General features: G+C 32.9%; 1 protein-coding gene across 1 annotated transcript; it reads right to left on the minus strand.

Annotated features, from left to right (window-relative positions):
• Positions 1–269: 269 nt before the first annotated feature.
• LOC132703164 (beta-galactosidase-1-like protein 2) lies at positions 270–8,050 on the minus strand. Its single transcript, XM_060672293.1, has 6 exons — positions 7,994–8,050; positions 6,363–6,735; positions 4,145–4,519; positions 3,920–4,090; positions 2,445–2,624; positions 270–1,408 (listed from the first exon to the last, which is right to left on the minus strand). Exons 1-6 carry the CDS (start codon positions 8,048–8,050, stop codon positions 450–452), a joined length of 2,115 nt encoding a protein of 704 aa, XP_060528276.1. The 3' UTR covers positions 270–449.
• Between the last annotated feature and the right edge of the window lie 13,773 nt (positions 8,051–21,823).

A 21,823-nucleotide genomic window follows, 5' to 3' on the forward strand; every position in this document is an offset into this window, starting at 1 on the left:
TTAGAATTACCCGTAAAGGCGCCATGTTTTAAATGAACCGCTCATTCTATATTATTTTATGTAATTAAATAAGTAAATAACCGTTATTTTTTTAGCATAAAACTAATCTAAATGTTGAAAGTAAATGATTTTCTATTATCACTATAACAAAATCACACATTAGACCAGGAACACATTTTCTGTTTTATTATTCTTAACGGTTTACCCAGCGCATTCACCATTCTTAGTCATAAGAGAAGCGACCAACGATTTCATTTTGTCTGATTTGTTGATAAATAACGGTGTCTTTGGTGTAAAAATTATATTCCGGCAAACATTGGTTACAGAATATAATTAATATTGCAATCATATTTGCGTTACACAAAAAGCAAGCGCGGAGTGTTAACCAACAATAAAAAAATCGTTTAAGCGCTGTAATTTTGTTGGTATAATTTTTAATAGACGAGCATTTAATGCACCGCATAAATGGGATCGGCAACGAAACTAACATAGCCTTTAGGCCTGAAATGTTCAAAAATTACAATATCATTAGAGCCTTTTTTTAGGAACGGAGCGGGGAGATACAAGGTTTGTTGGGGACCCATTCTTCTGTATCTGCCGAGTACAAATCCATTAACTATAACAATGCCATTTGTCCATTCTTCCATATAGACGTAGGTGTCTCTTGGGGTATCGTTTATTTCCAAATTGCCTTTAAACAACCTCGGTTCATCAATGCTCGATGTAGATGATACATCTGTCCAGTATTTCAGAGAATTCGTCCAGGATTTTTTAAATTCCAGCGCGTAGATGATCCAGGAGTAAATAGGCTCGTCGTTGATTTCGACTCCACCCTGCCAGAGTCCTTTATATTGTTTAAATAAACCGAAATATACACGGCCCCAGTTTTCGACAAACAAATCTACCGTAGCATCCTCTAGGTCGACGTCAGTGAGGGTTATCGTTGAGTTAACCGTGGTCCATGTACCAAACTGATTTAAATCAGCGACAGTTTCCAAAATCGGAGATACTCGTATGCCATTCACCAATACTATAACCGAGTCGCAAACCCTACCGACGATTTTCAAAACTGAACCAGCTTTTAGGTTTAAATTTCGTTTTCGGTAAATTGTATATCCGTAGCTTTGCCCGCTACCGTTGTTGATATCCATATCTTCCATGCCTATTACGTTCACACTTTTAACAGACGGCACCGTTGCCAAAAGTATACCCAATGGTATTTCCTTTTCTATCGCCACGTTTGCATAAGCAACCCTCGGTATGATCTCCGGCATCGGTGGTAACTTGGTAGGGATTTGGACGTATTTTGCCACTAAGTCCTTGACAATGTAATATTTCTCGCCGTAGTCGCCGTCTTCTTTTAAACAACCATCGAAATCGTAATTGTTTATCTTACCCCCGGCAAAACCTACAAAAGAAATTTGTATTACCAAGGTCTACAGTAAGTTACAGTCTATTAATATGAACGAAGTGAAAATATGGCGCAAATTGTTCGTCTTGGATATATAATAATAAATTCAATCAGAGGTTAAAATTTAGTTTTGCATTACAGTGTTATATGCTTCTTGCTAGTTTCTCCTTGCGAAACTCAAAAGTTCGGCGTTAAAATCAACAGTTCCCGGCCAAAGGCGTATAATAGTTATTAGATAATATAGCCGTCGTAGGGGCAGTAAAAAGTGATGGTCGTAAGGTGGCTACGACATTTTCGTAAAAAAGGGAATGATGTTTCGCGCATGTCCTTAAATTTCGTACACTAACCTAGCAATTTGCGCCATTTTCTTTCAAAACAGAGATAACCACATCGAGCTAACTCGTTTTCTCGTTTTAACGGGCCCTAAGCATATTTTTATGTAATGCTACCATAAAATCGTCACATCCAAATTCCAAACTGTCAAATTGACGAACTGTCAGCGGTCATGTGTTGTGTTGTGTGTTATGTGCGTTGGGATTTTGAAAAAAGTATTACAAAGAAATCTCCGTAAACTTCCAGTTGAATTTTTATCCGCAGAAAAATAAAATTAATTAGTACTTGCTTAGGCAACTTTTTTTTGGTGTCAACTAACAAAAAATAATAAATTATTAAATATTTTGCTCGATTATGATAATGCACCTAATATTACGTTTTCTGATAAACATTTGTTTTTCAACGACGTTTCCCTTTTTACTCTCGACAGAGTTTGTGTTAAATCAAACTGTGTTAAATAAAACTAAATACCTACAAAATAAACTGACCCTCTTTTTTAACTTTTGGTTTTTCTATTGTGCCTTTTTTTTGCAAAAATAAACATCTATTCTAGTCTATTCTTTTTAGAAAATTTTGAATTTTATATCGCCTTTGCATATCGAAATCTCTCTTCAAATATGTTTTATTGTTTGACAAACATGTTTAGTGAGCAATACACAGTTAAACAGTGCTACTGAAACTTTTGAAAGAAATTTTCTACCTGAATTGTAGTCGTCATTGTTCGAGCTCGTCCCACCACTTAAAAATCCAAAACTGGTTCCACCGTGAAACATGTAAATGTTTACCGAACCTGGATAGGCCAGAATATCTTCGAAGGTTTGTCCAAACTCGGCTGCATCCTTGTGCCCGTTGTGTGTGACTCCCCATACGTCACTTCCGCCTGTTAAAAAATACTACTATTTGAGAGAGCACACAAAAATCTTCCTATAGCGACTAGCGATATTGAATGTAGAGGCCGTAACTATGCCGATAATACACGTTACTGTGGTTATGAACATAAAAAAAGTAATCGGATTGATACTCAATCTAAGTTATTTCAAACGACGGTCTCAACCAATAAGATTTTGGCGTTCAACATGGTCGTCGACAGCGCTAGCTGTCAATTTATGAGTCAATTTATTAAAGTATACAATTTATGTTTATGCGTGGAAGCGAATTTTACTTATTGCAGACATCTACATTCAACTTATCTAAAGTCTGTTTCTAAATAGCGCGGAGTAATAAGACAGGAGATTTTGTTGAGTACTATTAGATTTAAAGGTCGTCCATGGTCCTGGGGGGAAAATTACGATATATTAACATAAATAAATACTCTTAATGACGTATAAAAATTTTCCGTATGTGCTGTTAATCTACAATGTCAACAGTAATAACGATATCAGTAAAATGAGGAATATTAGTGAACGAAAAATCATTCTTTGAAATTTATATATGATAGATATAGATATAGATATAATACAATGATGGTTTTATATGAAACAATGAAATATTTCTTCATCTTATTTTAAAAATGAAATACTCGCACTCTTCATTATATAAGAAGGAAACTGGTATTGCGCTTTCAAAAAGCATAATAGCAATGAGAGTGATGAAGCACTTATCTTTATAAGACGTGGATTTATGAGGATTCTGTAGTACCAAGAATGTGTTTGTTGGAGTGAAGAGGGATTTCTAAAAGAAATTTGATTGACATTGAGTCATTTTGAACGAAATAAGAAGGTTCGTCGAACGGTAGATCCATCCTAATAATATCAAGAAAAGAAAACAGTTCTTCAGACGAAGACGAACATCACCCTTATTAATCTGTAATAAATTGCATATTATTTAAAATTAATTATAGGGTATCTTCACAATTTTTGTATTTCCGATTTCTTGATGTGACTGGTAATAAAGCCTGTAAGTGTGTGTCGAAATATGACTGGACTCAATATTGTGTAATACAGTTTTATTGTTAGAATAAAAATGGGGTTAATTTCTTTTTATATTTGTTACAGGACAATGGGCAAACTAAATAAATTGACCTAAAACCGAGTGGTCCTACCAGCATTTCATAAAAAGGAACAAATTTTTATGCCCCACTATTGAATTCGTATAAATTATTATTTGTGGGTCGCACTGTCGTTCTTCTACTTGTTTAACGAGGTTTTATTACTTCGCAAGTAACTTTATGTTAACCTGTATAGTATTCCATCACCATAACCGGTTTGTTTGGTTGTACACTTTGCAACTGCTGAAAGTTCGATGCCGCATTGGATCCAAAATCTCCGGTCATAAAGAATAAATCGGGAATGGTACCGGAAGATTTATAAGACGGGTTGTCAGTGGTGGTTAAAAGTTCGACGATACCTGTATAGAAAGAATTTACTAAACTTCACTATGCGTCTTAAGAGGTGGATTTACCGTTGTCCAACATCAGTTGCCTAAGCTGTTTCAAATGTTCTTTATCCACGCCGCTGAAATACGCGTATTCGTTTTCCACTTGCAGGGAAATGATAGGTCCGCCTTTGGTAAATTGGTGTTTTGCCAAAATGGGCATCAGCACATTAAACCATCTGCTTACGTATTTCGTATATACTTCGTCAGACGTTCTGACTCTGATGTTGTTTTTTTCCCTTAGTAACCAACTGGGGTAAGCTCCAAATTCGAATTCCGAGCAGATATACGGTCCCGGTCGAACAATTACGAACAAATCTTCTTGTTTCGCGGTTTCGAAAAATTCTTCTAGGTGCAAAAAGTCTTCCATTGTAGTACCGCCGTCACCAAAATCATAATAGCCTTAAAATTTTTAGAAAATAATATATTACTTGCAGGAATAATGGTAATAAAAACATATGCGATTTAGCAGAATTTTGTTTGGTAATTTTGTAATTGCAGCTTTGTGCGTCTATATCTACGACTATTAAAAAAGAAAGAGGAATATCGTTAAACCTATGTACACATTTGTAATTGTCCTTGTATGTCTACTTTTACCTGTGTACATATCAGTAGAAACTTTACTTTTAAAAGTAATTGATTCCTTTTTTTTGTCCTAAAAAGCATCAACAACTACTGTTTGCGACCAGTAAATCGCTTCTAAAATAGAGATCCAGAGCCATCTCTCATATTGCTGATGCCCAAATTAAAAAATTTTGGTCAAAAACTATATACATCATAATCCTTTTTACACGACCTCAAGTTGATCAGTTGAAAGTGCGAATTTCAATTTTTTTTTGTAAAGTTTCAACAAATTTTTAACCAAAAATCTTCACACTTGCCATATGGTCATCATTCGAAATACAATAAATAGAGCATTTTAGAAAAATTTAGTATTTCCGTGATGGCACACTTATTTAATTGAGATTTCCTAAAGTTGAGCTTTCGAGAGGTTCTAATTACACCTTCGCTGCCAGTTTAATATTGCTTTAATAATTTATTATTTATTATTATTATTAAATATTTATTTAATTAATAATTAATATTAATATTACATTAATATACGGTATATACGCAAAATCGAAAGCTCTGAATCTGCATTTTAAAAGGGCCTACAAGAAGCTGTTGTTGGTGTTCTTTAAAACAAATAACGGACGATTATCTTGAAAAATAATTTTTTCAAGGATTCGTAAATCTCTACAACTACACCCTTTATATGTCACTTAATAGCTTAACAGTTAGTTCCAGAATTATTACAAAACTTTCTACCCTCGTTTCTACCACATTTTTCCTATACTGAGCAAATATGAACAGGATAGGAATTTCGGAATCGAAAATCTAGAAAATACAGTTCGCCTTTCGATTTTTTAAAAATTTTGTTCTCCTTGTAACCTATATAAAAAAACTTACCGCTAATGTTTAGAGTAAAGAAAATATTAAAAAATAATTTGGCAAATAACGATGAAGACGGAGCTCTCTTAATTGAACCCCAAAAATACAATTATAACATTTTTACTGTTTCTGAAATAATTAATAATTAATTACTAAAAAAAAACATGTTAATTCGGTCAGCTTTACATGGTAAAATCTCAAAAACCAGTAAATTTTTTGAAAAACACATTTTTTTCCAAAAAAAAAACAAAATATTCACATAAAAAATGTTTGTTGGTACTTGTGGGCTTAATCTTATTTAGGAATGATGATCCGTTTCAGAAATAATTAAAAATATACGTTATTTTTTAATATTCTATTTTCCTTAGAAAATAACGAAATATTTTTTGAAATACTCTCTATAAATGCAACTTTTATGACGAAGCAAATGTCACTCGTGTATATGACCAAATTCAACAAAATCTTACTATTCAGTTTATACGAGCCCTGCTCTCAATTTGTGAATTACTATGAATATTAAAAACATAGGTTGACTTAGAGACGAAAACGATTACAATAATGTTAACATCATTCCATGGATGTACATCTTTTTAAAAATAATCGAAATAAAACATTCTAGAATTTCTGTTTTTACCTTCAGATCGTATTTTTAAAACCATCGTTAGTACAGTTTTTCTCTAATTTACAAAAGGACTTTTCCCTTTGTACTGACGATACGATATATTATTACACGACGTTCAGTTTTGCTATTCGTATTTAACCCGATCGCTTTTGATCTGAAGACAGTACGAATTAAAAACAACTTTTCCCTCACCTGACTCGGGTTCGTGGAGATTCCAAGCTATGTAAGTTTCGACTGCATTGAGACCGGCTGCTCTAATTTTTCTTAATCGATCCGACCAGTATGCTCTAGGTACCCGAAAATAATGCATGGCGCCGCTGTATATGGAAATGTTTTTATTATTCAGGGTGAAGTACGGTTGATCAACGGATAGTCCAGATTTGATACCATCTGAGGTGTAGTACTCGTAGTTGGTGGGCAGTTCGGAAGAGATGGACAAACAAGTGGCTAGGGCCACCGAGCCTAGTAACAGTAAAGAACGGAACATTTTAATGTTTGACGATGGTGTACAAGGGTTAAATTTATAGGCGATTTTATCTACTATCGACAAACAAGTAGCTGCGAACTGAAGATAAGAATTTGCGAATAAAAATGTAAACAAATCCTTCAAAATAGGCACTTGAACTCAATTTTGAACAAAATCGTGATTTTAGAATTTACACCGTTTATCTCAATCGGAATGTTTCAGTACGAATTTATCCAGTTGAGATAAAAAAATCAAAACATGCTGAACCGTTTTTGTGAAGCTTTCTTTTAATTTCAATGATTAAAAAACATATAATTCGTTTATTTGGTTTTAATGTAAAAGAAAATCTTGATATTCTTGTAATATATACTGACTCATAAAATTCTTTGTCAAAAATGCCAAAAATTATGATTTGATTTGATGATTTTAGAAACAAAAAAGTCACTTCAAGAAATATTGAAATATTAAAACTTTTTTGACTGTTTTTTCAAGCCACCACCTGACTTACATCGATAACAAATTACTTTAATGTTTATTCCATCTTTTTTGAAGTAAATTTTTTATTGGTCAGGTTGAAAGTTCTTAGCTGCATATGACCAGCTTTCTAGGTTTTAGTTGTCGATAGAGTTAAAACTGAGATGTACAGGGTCTTCATGATTTTACCGGCTTACTCAAAATTATCATAAAGACGGTTTTTCTAAACATACATATATATATATATATATATATATATATATATATATATATATATATATATATATATATATATATATATATATATATATATATATATATATATATATATATATATATATATATATATATATATATATATATATATATATATATATATATATATACATGTACATATATGTATTTATGAAAAATTGGCTATAGTCGTTGTCAATGCAAAGAAGAAAGGATTAAAAATGATGGAAGATTATTCAAATTAAGTAACTAATTTTCCCCTAAGCAATTTTGCATAATTGTTTGTTTGCTTATTTTTTCCATTGCCGAGCTTGTGACCCCGGTTTCCGATTGCTATTCGAAAAGCAAAACCTCGATTGTTTTAATTGCTTTGCCGTCCCTGAACAACCAACGTACAATTTTGCCAAGAGCACGTAGATACCAAACGTTGTAATTCTAACTGGAATACCGTAGACTGTAAACCGTTTCGATTGCTGTGTTCTCAGACGTGGCGTTCTTCCTGTCGTAATATTTTTCGATAATTTCTTCCTACGTGTGGAATGCAAATGTCTGTGCCTTTATTTTGCCTGATTTTTGCCAACTTAAGTAATTCGACATCAAGCGGAATGGTTATTTGCCCAAAATACGTTCCGGGATATAAAAAACTTACGTGATTTCTATAACTCGATGGAACGTTTTCAGTGAGAAAATTGACGGTATCCCTCATCCCTTTCCGGCACACTGTTAGCCGCTTCTACCACCGTGCATTATCCAGTCCCAAATGAGAGTTTACGATATACCGGCAGTTACCGGGGAGGCCGGCACATTCGAATGGGCTTTGTTGCCATCGAAACTGTCAAATCCGAGCCTGATGGACAACTGTCGGACGTGCGTCGCATCCTATTGCCCTTATTTCATCCATGTTATGTGAAATCGATACGGCACTATCGAATGGAGAAGATTGTTTTATCTACCCAGCGACTATTGGTATTCGTGGTTAAAAGTTTAATCTTGTTCCGTTGTGAAATTGAAATATTTACATATTTTGCTAATAGCAGAACCAGCTCAGACCCTAAAATATATCACCCATAACGACATAGGCTCGTTCACTTTGAATGGAATGTTACAAAAAGAGGTTATTTGAAAAGATAAAATAACAAGATAATAATTTTTTCTCTTCTTCATGTGTCTATTATAAATAATTGAAATATCATCTGGTGAAACCGTCAGCACTAATTTCATTATCACGCAGATTTTCACGTGAAACACGGATCATAAGGCGACAAGGACTTATGCATAACTTCTCTAAAGTGCAACGTAGGCAGGCATTTACTGCTTAGCTGTTTAGTAGGTAAAAACTGCATTTCGGCCCAATTTCTCGAATCTCCTCGCTTTAGAATATGCATGTACAAATACATATTCAAAATTTTTATATTCTACTTTAGGATTTTGCCCTTGGCTTCGATCTTTATTCAAATCATGTACAAAACTAAATTTTTGTCAACATATCGTTACGTTTTCACTCCGTTTAAGACTCAACGGAACTTAGCTTACTTCGTCCAAAACATCAAAGTCACCAAAGATACTAATACTAGGAATTTATGTAATGTCTGTATTTATATCCGACTATTAATTTGGATATACTTGCCCGTGCCGGCTTCATTTTTCAATTAACTGACTAATGAACTCTGCACTCTGCGTTTATAGAATCCAGCGCCTGCTCGCGATTGAGGTGGAACATTCGGGGTCTTTCTAAAAAGGGAGTGTCTAATGATATCGAACTAATCTCTGCGCACGCCTGAGTTTTTGGAAGGTTCAGGCTCGGGCTCATAATCTGGCTCGCTCGTCACAATATTAATGTATGGCTCCTGGTTTTTGGAAACATAATTTTTAATTATCAATATTTTTGCAAATTTAGTGTTTTTAGATTTACTCGAATCTAACGGTAAGATTTTGCACCATACGCCACTGTCCATTTGTCCAAATTACTATAAATAATGGAGTACTTTATCAAACTATTGGATCCCTCATTATATTCTTATTTTAAAACAATAAAAATAGCGGTAAATAAAATTACGTTTTTCATGTGTGACGTCTAAATAAGAGCTAACAAGCCTAATTCCGTTAGTCATTAGGTCGCTGTAAATAAAAACTAGACTTTCAATTTAGTGGCTTTGACCTTGCATATTGGCTGTAAGATCTGATATTAGATAATATAGAAGCCGTAAATACGTTGAAATTGTTACAACTCTTGGGAATATGACATTTCTCACACTAACGTGTATTTGTCACCATGTATTTATTTTCGTCTTATTTCTACTCCCCTAATATATTCTGCGAAAAAAAATCCTATAACAACCGGATTAATATGATATAACTTCAACTCAATAAATGCTAATTGTGTTTTTAACATGGGGGTGACCTCACTTACTAACATTATTCGTCCATTAGTCCTTAAAAATGCTGTTCTTAATTCCTTTCCGAAGCAACATTTGAAAGACCAATTACTGGCTGAACAACGGGATAATCACTATTTGCTATCTTGGATAGAAGTGCAGAAGATTTATGTTACCGATGCTCTGTTAACATAAGGTTTTAAATCTGTGTTATTTTTCGTTATCTCTGAAAAATAAGCTCTACAAAAAAAGATAAATACTATATGCTATAATATATGCCTAAGTGCTTTAAAATGTATTTTTTGATAACATTGCGGTGACACCACAGTGAAAATATAATACAATAAAACATAATAATATCATCGACAAATGTTAGTGTGACTCAACTCATGGTTTTAACTGAAATTGTAAGTTGTTTTGACGACGAAAACTATATTATAAATATTACCAATACCACTAAATTTAATCATTGAAGACAACATAAAATTAAATATGTTATACACATAATTCATACATACTTCCAGTAAAATTGTTTCACTACTTACAAAAATATTTATAAATATAATAAACTGAGACGACTGTTGCGAACAGAATGTGAATCTATAGGGGACAAGAGTGCGAGAAAAATTGGCATTTTTGTTTGATTGCATTATTTAGTTAGTATTAATTAACCTAGTGGAACGAAATATATGGCATCTACAAGTCTGCCAATTAGCAGGAAAGCAACAAAAGGGAAGATCAATTGAAAAGATAGACTCTCGCTTTGATAGCCTGGATCAAATAGTGGGTCAATAGGATGCACAAACTCAATAGAGAGTGTCATATGAAGGTAAATGTAATATGCGTTTGTTTAATGGTAATTAATAGAAAATTATTTTTAAATATATGAGTTAATGTAGAGCACATTTTTTATCATAATGCATAAGTGTATCTTTATATAGTAAAAGTTTTTTCCAATATAATGCCAATTAATTTGCTTTTAATTTGGAATATTGTAATTCACTCTAAGTTAGGATTTTTTTTATGTGGTCCGAATTTCGCCTTACGAAGAGCATGGTAAAAGCGATAGCTCCTCTCAATGCTACACCATGTTCAACAAGTGGTCCATAAAGCAGATATTCGCATATAGCGCCAGCGATTGATGTCTGCTCAAACGCTCCACTAAAAACCGCTCCTGCCACGCTCTATTACGCCCTTAAGTGTGTAAACATTTGCGTTTACGGGTTGACGGAAATCTGACTGGAAAAGCAAATCGATTACTGCATTTAACATACACGTTCGTGTTCGAGTACTCATAAAATCGGACATTTTAATTGACTCGTTTGTAATAATAATTAAGTCACGGAGATTCTTTTTTAGTTGTTTAACGATGCGAGCGAGCTATTATCGATGTAGCTGAAGTTTTCGATCCCGTTTCCGAATGATTTTCGACTTGAAATGGTTTTTGGGTAGTATAGATTACCATGTTATGCGCGGATTGTTAAGCAACTAGCCCCCTATAAATCGTCATTAAATCGGCAATAAAATTTTGAGCCCCGGAAAAGAATGTCCGCTTCATAAACCCGGAGTGTCTTAATTAAGGCCCCAAGTTTCCCATGATCTATGTGGCGGATAAAGACATTCAAACTCGCACACAGGTAAGGAAAGTTTGTGCTCACGGACTCCCCTGGTTATAATAATTTTAATTAGACCGGTATTAATGCTGCTAAACCCTGACATTTGATTTTACGACAGTCTGGGAGACTTAAAACATCCGTTTGGTTGTCTTTTTATCTATTAATTTGACTGGGATGATTTGTGTCGATGTAGAACTAACGAGTAAAATTTGTGTCAAAATCCAAGAAGTCTTCCTTCTGTGCCAAACCGTTTTCCATTAACTAATAGCACAAAGAGTTATTATTTCAAGGCCTGCGTTTTGTTGGTTGTTGGAGTTTGTTGCACCAAGAGGTTAAACTAATAGAAATTATTAGAAGTTATATTGCTAGTGCCTAACCGCACACTATGAGGCATGAATAAAAAAACTGAATGGAAAGATTGGCATAACATTGGTATTAAAAACATTTTTCTAACAGCGATCCATCATTTTTAAGAAAATATCGCCGTAAAATTGCTACATCTAAACTAAAACCTGTTGAATTAACGGCCAAGTTGCTTGTTGAACGCCGCTAGGTCTTATTGGTTGAAAAGGAGATGTCAAATGTCCGCCCAAATCGCCTATCTCAATAAAATGAGGAATCTAAGTAGGAATAAAAAACAGTGTTGTTCAGTAAAGAAATTCTCTCTAATGCACAGAATGCGTTTACCAAAAAAATATTTTTTCATTAAAACTTTTTTCCATAAATTTAAAAAATGAACATTTTTAAAAAAATATAGAAGCAAACGCTTCTCGCACAAAAATATTGAATATTTAAATATATTTTCATAAGACTTAACGTAATCATCCTCCTTAAAGCAGAACAAGGCTTGAAGGGTTTGACAATAAAAAAAAAATCTATTCTTATCAGTGAATTCAATAGAGTGTTTCAAATATGTACTTCATTAAATTCCTATTTTTTTCCATGTTTAGTATTGATTTGAAAATTTAAAAGACCATCTGGAAGTGTTAAGAATAGAAATTTTCTGTTGTCAAACCTTTTAAGTCTTGTTCGGTTTTAATGGTTTAATTTTTCGTTCTGCTTGATAGCTTCTTTTTCAAGATTTGTAGTAGAGCATGATTACATTAAGCCTTATAAAAATAAATTTAAATGTTAGGTACTTTTTATTACAATAATTAGCTAAATTAGCTAAATACATTGGGAAAAATTAAAATTCTATTTTTATAATTATATTTGTTTTATATTATTTTTATATAAATTTATTAACAAACTAATTATTTATTTTATATTTATTAACAAAATGGGTGTCCCTAAAAGAATGCCCATTTCCATTAGCAAATACGTTATGACATTTTCGTTTTTTTTTCGACAACCTTTAGCAAATAAACTGAGCCATAAATAGTTGAACAACTATAGCTATCTAAATGTAAATACCTTTTTGATATGAACATCCTGCCTGGCACCCAATGCTTGCAGTGTTAATTTCAGTGTGAATGCATACATCTTCCTTAATATAAGATTTATTTTTGTATTCTTCTAAAACATACATAGACCAGTCGATAAGTAAATTCGGCCGTTTGCTAATTACACAGGAGAATCTTACCATCGGAAGTAAACCTGTCACCTAATTGGTAAGAAGGAATTGCAAATTTTTGAAGGCGATTTCGTGCTTTATTTGCAAAGCTGTCACCACTGAAACGTAAACTGCAAATTCTTATTCGACTGTGACTTTGTTCTAAAGTTATATTTGCGTATCTATGAGTGCCTATACATCCAAGTAAATTTTTCCAATCGTGACACCTGCAAACAAGGGTGAGATTGAGTACACTATGAAAAATAGCGGTAAGCAATAAAATCAATTAAGAAGGCTACTGGGCTTTTTCTGCAAAGAAAGGGAAAAAAGCTTCTAAAATAGTATTACATGGACAACGAAAAAAAGACAGTCCTTCTGTTAATTTACTGCCACAACCATCCGCTACACAATACGTCAAAGACATTTTGCTTACTTATTTCGGTCACCGAGTGGAAGAGGCGTGACTTTCGTACCTTGGTCGCCTACTACCAACCTACTGGAGGGAGGCGGGACACACAGTGGGCCAGGGGAAACGGTGGTGTTTGACTAATTCGATTTTTTTTGTGATGCCAATAAATTTTACTTAATATTAATAAAAACACAACAATAAAAAGAAAGAAATATTACGAAAAAACTCTATATTTGCAAACAGTTTTTAATTAAATCATGAAAACGGTTTAATAACACTACACAAAATGTAGAAACATTTTGAAATATTAATATTTAAGTAAATAAAAAAAAATTATAGAGGGCGTTCCAAAAGTAACAATTTAACAATTTAACAAAAAAAAGTTATTTATTTAATATAGATAAAAACAAAATATTGTTATCGGATTTTTAAAAATATTTAAGTTTGTTTGTTTGAAAGTAACGAAATAAAACAATAACTGGGTTTTTATACATCTATTCTAAAGTACCATTCAGTTAAGCATTTTGCTCTGTTTTTGTTATAATTTTTGCATTAGTCATAGCTCTAAAAATGTTAAACCATTGTTTTGGAATAAGAGCGTTCATTGAAGGTTTTGATTTATAGTTAATCTTAGTGTCAAAAAAGCATCACAACCCATAGTAAGCAAAAGTTCACTCTGCTCATTTTTCTTGCATGTTCCCGGTATCGTCTGTCGGTATTTCCATCAATACTTGTTTTACTTGATCTACTATCATGCCAAGGCTATTTCTAATGTCTTCTTGAATCCTGTGCTTTCAGTTTTGAATTATCTTTTTAGTACCTTATCTATGCTATTCATTTGCGAAGGTAGAGCCCCACATATCTAACACTTCTGTGACGATATATTTGTCAAGGCACTAACCATTTTGCCATCAATGATTGACATTATTACTCGAGTTACAGCAAGATTTTGTATTTCTTTATCCATGTTGCTCTTCTCTTTTTTAGAAATTTCACTTTTTTTTTTAAATTGCATTTTGATAGGCTGGCAAAGAAGGACGCGGCTTTTGCCATGTAAAAGTTTTTTCGTTTTTTAATTTTTTTGAGTATAATTATAAAGGAATCAAACAGGACAAAAAATTACTTTCAGTTAAAATCACCCTCCTGAAAACCTTGTTTGTACTCTTTTGTCCCGAACTCCCCACTTACTGACCAAAGTATAACTATTATTTTCATCAAAATTGTCGGAGGAAAGCTGAAGGACTGAAAACAATCTGGATACAGTATGGTTCAGCAATGACTGTAATGTAACACAACGGAGTGTTTTGTAGTAGTGATTTCTCAGGGGTAACAGGATTGTTTAGCGTTTAGAATATCATTATACTGTTTTTTCTGGCATTGGTTCGTAACAATTGATATTGTCGCTTAAAAAGATTTCTATCTATTATTAGCGACAGCGCTTTTTCTAAAGACATCTTGGATTGGCTTGTTCTACTGTTATTATTTAATAATTGTAAATGATGGGCTGACTCGTTGCATGATTTTGCTACTTGAGCTAATAAATTTGCCGCTTCTGGTTTACCCGAAGCTTTTACACTCATTTCTGCAGCAAAACACAAGTTCATTGGTTTCACATTCTCGGAGTTCTTTCGTTCTTTTATATTTCCCTGCATAGCTTAACCTGCCAAAATGTATTTTTTGTCGGCTCACGGTGGAAGTTTTTGTTTTATTGCACGGCATTGTAACATTTGTTTCCAGACATTCTGCATACCTCGCCAAAATTATATTTTCATTCCTGAAATTGGAAAAAATTATTATTTATCAAAGATTTTATAAGTTTTTGGTTTTCTTGACATATACTCCCAAGTAAAGTTTCTTTCATTGATACTTTATGTTGACGGGCTTCATAGAAAGAATTTATCGAAATCGAGTGATTTTTACCAAAAGAGACACGTTTTAGTTCAATTGTTCAAGGTTAAAAAGTTTCTCAAATAAACAGATCTCTGTGAAAAATCAACATTAAATTCAACTGCCATCTGGGATTTTAAGATGGCTGACAAAAAATATTTCGGTTTAAAACTTTGATCGATTTTCCCCAAAGTGCAATTTCTTCCCAAAATTTGGCCACATAGGTCAAAACTTATAACAGAAAACATTTTTCTCCGTTTTTTTTGCAAACCCGGTAAATTCGTTAAAAATTATTTTCATCAAATGGAGCAGGTGGGAGCAAGATTGTGCCTTACTCGTAATACCACAACATATTACTTTAATACATAGTATCAACAGCATCCCTAAATTATCCCTAAAATTGTAACATATTGCTAAATAAATTGCAAACATACTTTTTTGGGTTATTTTTTTAATATGACTCAAAACAGTGTAGAATTTTTTGAGGATTATTGCCTTTTAGAGTAAAATTACGTAACTTTATTACTAAAACTTATCTTTACTGGCTTCCTGCATTTTGAATTTTGTCAAAAGCTAATTCCTTTAAAAAAATCCTGTCCACCGCAGGCACGGAAAATTGTATAAATAAAACTTTCTCAAAATGACACTGACAACAAACGTGACAAAATTATTGTTGATATTTCCATAGTAACAAGGAGACTTAAATCGCTTGTTTTGTGAAGGTTCATGGTTTACTTGATTAGTCTGTGAAAAGGAAAATGTATTATGCGTTTATTTCAATAGTTTGGTCTCTCACTGGCTCACCGTGTTACACCTTCCAAAGGTTGAGCAACGCCACGTAGCAGAGTGCGGCAACTTATATTTTAATTCTCAAAACTTTGCTATTGTGATGTCCCGGTTTCCCAGAACGCCTAGACATATACCTTCGACAATGTTCTCTCTGTTGGTATGGGTTCTGTATGTTTACAACAGAAAAATGTACCAAAAATTGCTAAGTGGAAACGTAGCTTGACATAACCAACAATAATTGTTATCACAACCCAATAGCAAGTAGTAACGCACAAGGGTGTACGGAGTGTTAATGGAGGGGAAAGGCTGTCGTTACGGAGGCGATTTTTCGCCATAAACGCCAAGATTATCGGCCATACAACCGGAACAGGTTGCGTGTTTCGGATTAGTCGGATACAGGAGAATTGCGAATATTAAACATATTTACTCGTTAACGCGAGCCGGCGGACCACACGAGGCGATGCCGATACAATATCGTTTAATTAGGACGACGGACAAACTGCCTGTTTAACCGGGCTGCTTCTGCAGCGGCCAATTTCAATAAAAATTATATATGCCAACGGGCGCAACGTCTCTTAATAACCGCGGCCGCCGTTATTTCGTATGATCTTTTTAATAAAAATATTGAGCCATTTTACTGTCTGAAATCTTAATTGCTTATAATTTCGGCCGTAAACCCTTATTAGCGTTCCGGCGAAATAGTACAGACCGGGAACGAATGCAGATGGGCTTCGGGATAATCTTTTTCTGAATATCGACTTCCTATAGCTCTGGCAAGAGGGCGCTCGTCGTGGTTACGGGTGGCACTACCGAGGATATGATTACGATCACCGACTAAACTAGTTTCATTATTTGCAAAGGCACAGGTAATTGATAAAGTAGGTAATGACGAAAAAGTCCACTGTTACAGCAATGGGTCGCCTAACATCAGAAAAGTAAAATAATTTATATAAACTGTAACATGATTTAATAGTGCAGAAACAACCTCAATTTAAGATGTTTATACTAAAGACTTGTTAAAGAAATGTTCACTATATATCTAGTACAAAGGCAGCCACCCTGTCGTTAAGACTGAGAAATGCAAGAAAGAAAAAATTCTACCCACGAAAGATTTTTCGTTTGTTTTTCTATTTCTTCATATAAATAGAAAACTCCGGTGGTCTCTAAATTTCAATTCTGAACCGTACTATAGCATGTATCCATTTTTAGTTGATATTACGGGGCATCTCAGTTACAATTACAGATGGAGCGAGGTGGCTTTCGCAGTTATCGATTTTCTATTGTCTTAGAATTACAGGGAGAAACAGAAAATTTATGTAATTTTTGTTACGGTTTGTAATGTGAACACCCTGTTTCATCATGATATGAATAACACGGAATCTATATATTTTTCATGTAGTATCCAGTGGGGTACTCACTTTTTTTTTTTTGAAAGAGATATGATTTTTAGGATAGGTGTAAAGCATTTTTTCAAAATACGATTGGACTTGTTAAACGCTTTTACAATAGAATATGATATTTTAAATAAACCTATAGTTCGCCATTATGTTATTATTATTATTATTATTAAGTTAAATAAATTGTACATTACTTATTGCAATGCTCTACCAACTGTTGTCAAGGACCTGTCTTAAACTAAATTTTGTAAAATAATAAAACAATTTCTATTGAAGAATGCATTCTATACTGCAGATGAGTACATCCGTATTCCCTCACGAGTGTCTCCATAATTCGAATTGAAATTTTAATTATGGTGCTCCCTATAAATGTTATTAGAGCGTTTGATCTTGCGTTTAATCATTTTTATTAACAGTTTTCACTTGCCATTTGTTGTTCTTGTAATGTATTTAATGGCCAATAAAGCCTAAACTCTATAATATTAATAATAATAATAATTATTATTATTATAATTGTTAACCTTAACATAAAAATATAAATCACAGTGTACTAATGTGCTAATGTGCACAGTGTACTAAATTAATTGTTAAAAAAAACAAATTATGCTATGAAAATGTTGGTTATTTCTTTTATCCGAAAGCCAATTGGCAAAAATATATTGTAGAATTTTAGGACAGCTTAATGAAGCGAAAAAGCGAAAATATATGCATTTGCCGTGTATATCAAAAATTAAATTCTATAAAAACTATCTGAGAACGCCTCTGAATTCTGAATTTTACGTCTTAAAAAATTATGCTTGTAAATGCCGAAAAAAGAATACGTAAAATATACGACAAATGTCAGGTAGCTGGTGACAATCAGTTTCAGCAGTTTTTTGTAATCAATTCACGTTTTTTGGAATAAAATAGTAATAATTAACGTTACTAATAATACGGTAAATGAATAACTTAAAATGGATATACAATGTGTCCTAGATTGGTAACTCTATACAGGGATCTCCACTCCCATTATAGCTGCAGTAAAGGATCAATTTGGAAATGTTTTTCGCCAGTGAGACATCACTAAACCGGAAATTTTACGATTTTTCTAAAAATTGAGGCATGCCATACACGCTGTCTTAATCGTGTTAAAAAAGTGGCTGAACAATATCGCATTTTAAATTTTGGGTTGTTCCCTGTATCTCAAAAACAAAGACAGCTATTGTTTTAAAATGGCATCTTTTTTTTCACGAGAATCACTATAAACTCTTTGCAAGAATATATTTTAAATACCCTTATGCAATGCAATTAAACCAGTAAGCATAGCAGGTTTTTTTTTTTCGTTTCCATGATGAAAAAAACGATTTGTTTGTAATACTGTAAATATTCGAGAGGAATTGTATAAATAACAGATTCTTCAACTATTTTGGTTCATTCATAAGCAAAGTTAAAATTTTTTCCATAACTTACAAAAACAAACAAATTTTGTGTTAGGAACATTGTCTTAAGCTGATATAAAATACATATATGCATTTAACTTTCCAATTTGTTTGGATCTTTTACCTCTTGCGCAACTTAGTTAATCCACCGCCCGAAAGATGGGGGTGGCGGTTCGCCAACGAGGGTTTTCAATCGCGTAGATATGTTCACATAAACGTGTGCTCGGAAATATTTTCAAACTTGCCAATGTGGAGGATTCAGTTTTTTTAATTTTTCTTCATATTAAATAACTGAAAATACAGCAAAAAATCAATCAATTTTCAATTAAATAGCCACAATTTTTATAATGAAGTACATATATATGTATTTTTATTTGCTTAATCCTAGAAAATACAAAAACTGGAAAAAGTCAGCAGCGCACATTTTTTTTTGTTAAAAAAAAGTTGACTAGAAGGTAGGTACGACATTTTAAATAAAATATTAAATATGCTTCACAAAAAACAGAAAAAAGCAAAGCTATTCATACTGAAAAATCATTTGAAGTTTAATTTCGTTTAATTTAGAAAATGTAATTTTTTATGGAGAATTTCCTTTATTTTGAACGGCTATGCCAATGATGTGGACGGTGATGCATAAGTCAAAAAAAGAGATTGTTAAGTACATTCTTATTTTGAAATGACATTTAAAAAGCACTTCCACTATAAAATATTTTAATATCCAATTCTTTTGTATGATTCGTGGGACCATTTTTTTGACAGAGGGCACTGAATCTATTCCTCTTTACTTAAACGATATTCACCTCCACAAACTGTGTAAGCAGAATTATGTTTCTCATTATTTTTTTTTGTCTTCTTCATTTCTTCTTCTACTTCATCCCGCTCTATTTGACCTAAATATTCGTCAAGATCTCGTGGTTGGAGATTGACCGTGCCCAGAGATTTGAGTGTCCGTCTCTGAGTCACAAGTATATTGTTCTATTTTTTCGTCTTTCGTAATTTTGTTATCCCTCGCCCCAATTTTCTTTATTTTATTTCTTTCTTCTTCCGCTTTTATGGGATTACATTTTCAGCTGCCGTTTTTTTTTTGTAAAGGCTGCATGATAGGGTCCTATTATTTCTAGAGAAACTATTAATAACTCTTCCGTCTTTCGTAATATTTCTGTTTATAATAAAAGGCAGGTTTAGATCGATTAGTTTAGCTATTTCCAATATTCTTAATATATTAAAAAAAATCTGGAGACTGCTTGTGTTTTTTACCAAATTAATATTTCGAAGTACTTAGTTTCGGCATAATTCATGTTTTAGCCATCACAAAAAATGTACAAACAAAACGGAAAATTAAAAATGTTATTAAAGACGATAAAGAAATGAGCCAAGTACCGGACGATCCATTACGAATTTTAGGAAAAAAAATTATATACAAAAGTTGTAGAGTACAAATGGCAGTTTTACTTCATGTTATTTTTATGTAGACAGGAAGATGCGAAAAGGTAATAAAAAATAGATAAGAACTAAAAGTTCAGATTTTCACGAAATTATATATTTTGACATAACAATTGTTTTGACAACACCGTGTCTTTATCAAATGTTGATAAAGACACGGTGTTGTCGAAACAATTGTCTTGTCAAAATATATAATTTCGTGAAAATCTGAACTTTTAGTTCTTATTTGTTTTGATAAATGGATTTTCATCAAGTAAAAGCCTCCTCAGTTCAAATAATAAAAAATAGTGTATTGTAAACGGGATTTACCGAACGTGTTGCATACTATACTTTTTCGACGACCGTTAGTTTTTGGTTACAATTTCGCAAAATAACACGAATACATTCACTGACATGACCGTCAGAATTGACAAACGTCAAAATTCAAAGCGTGGGAAATATCTCCAAAAACATCCGATTGTTCCCAAACCCGTGCAGTAAAATCCCGGACATGTCCGAAGTGGCTCGGATCCGTGGAAAACAAAACTGACGTGGTAAAGTGACGCTTCCCACACGCTAGATCGGTGGGTAATTAGCTATTTTACAGACGGGAGTAGAATTTTTTTTTATTATATTACTATAGAATTTTTATACCTTTAGGTGAGAGCTCAATTCTGACCTAAATATTAAAGATTACCATAACGGGTTTCATATTTTTGAAAAATCATTTTTGAATTGAGTCTCCCACAAGGATATAATATATAGGACGTTCCATTGCAAAAAAAAACTGTGGTATTATACGTGTCGTTGAATCGGACACGTTACTTCTTTAGCATCGAAGTGTCCATTTCATGGATATTAAAATATTAAAATATAATTGTTACATATTGCTTTATCTTACATATTCGTTTAATATAGCACCATCGCTAATTATGCTTATCTGAAAATGATTTACTAATCGCCACCAAACAAGATGTTGCTAGATGCTGCAGACATGAAAGTCCCATAGTGAAGATGTCAAATTACTGTCGAGTTGTAGTAGAAGTCTTAAGCGTCCTGTTTATAAGCGGTCTAATTCAAAGGAAAAATTTTACTTTGTTTTACAATTTTTCATTATTGTAAAGTCTTTCTTGCAACTGTGAGCTTAATAAGAAAAATGTATGCTTGAGTGGTGGCTTTTTGTTTACTGTTTATAGTTTAGAAAAACTAGTTTTACGAAAAAGTATTTTTATTTCTACTCGTATTTATTGATAAATACGACATACAGGTTACTATTTCAGATTTTGAATCATATTTAACATTAGAACTGTACTGAAAGACATGAAGTTAGTAATATTCAAGTCGGTAACTTAAAAATTGTAATCATATGTTCAACATTTTTTCTTTCTATTTCTGATATCTACTATTAACTTATGTATGTGTGTTAATGAAACGCCCTGTAGTTGAAACTACGATCTCTTAGTTTCAGCATTTCAGCATAAAATTTTGCACATTAGGCCGCAAAAATTTGAGAAAGATCATTATCGAAAACCGGTTAGCTACAACTTATAAATTTTTTGATTTATTTTAATACAGAACTGGCGATTAATTAGAGAAAAAGGGTATTCGCACCTG

The sequence above is a fragment of the Cylas formicarius genome, unplaced genomic scaffold (assembly GCF_029955315.1).
Source record: "Cylas formicarius isolate icCylForm1 unplaced genomic scaffold, icCylForm1.1 PGA_scaffold_6__28_contigs__length_40554024, whole genome shotgun sequence".
NCBI lineage: Eukaryota > Metazoa > Arthropoda > Insecta > Coleoptera > Brentidae > Cylas > Cylas formicarius.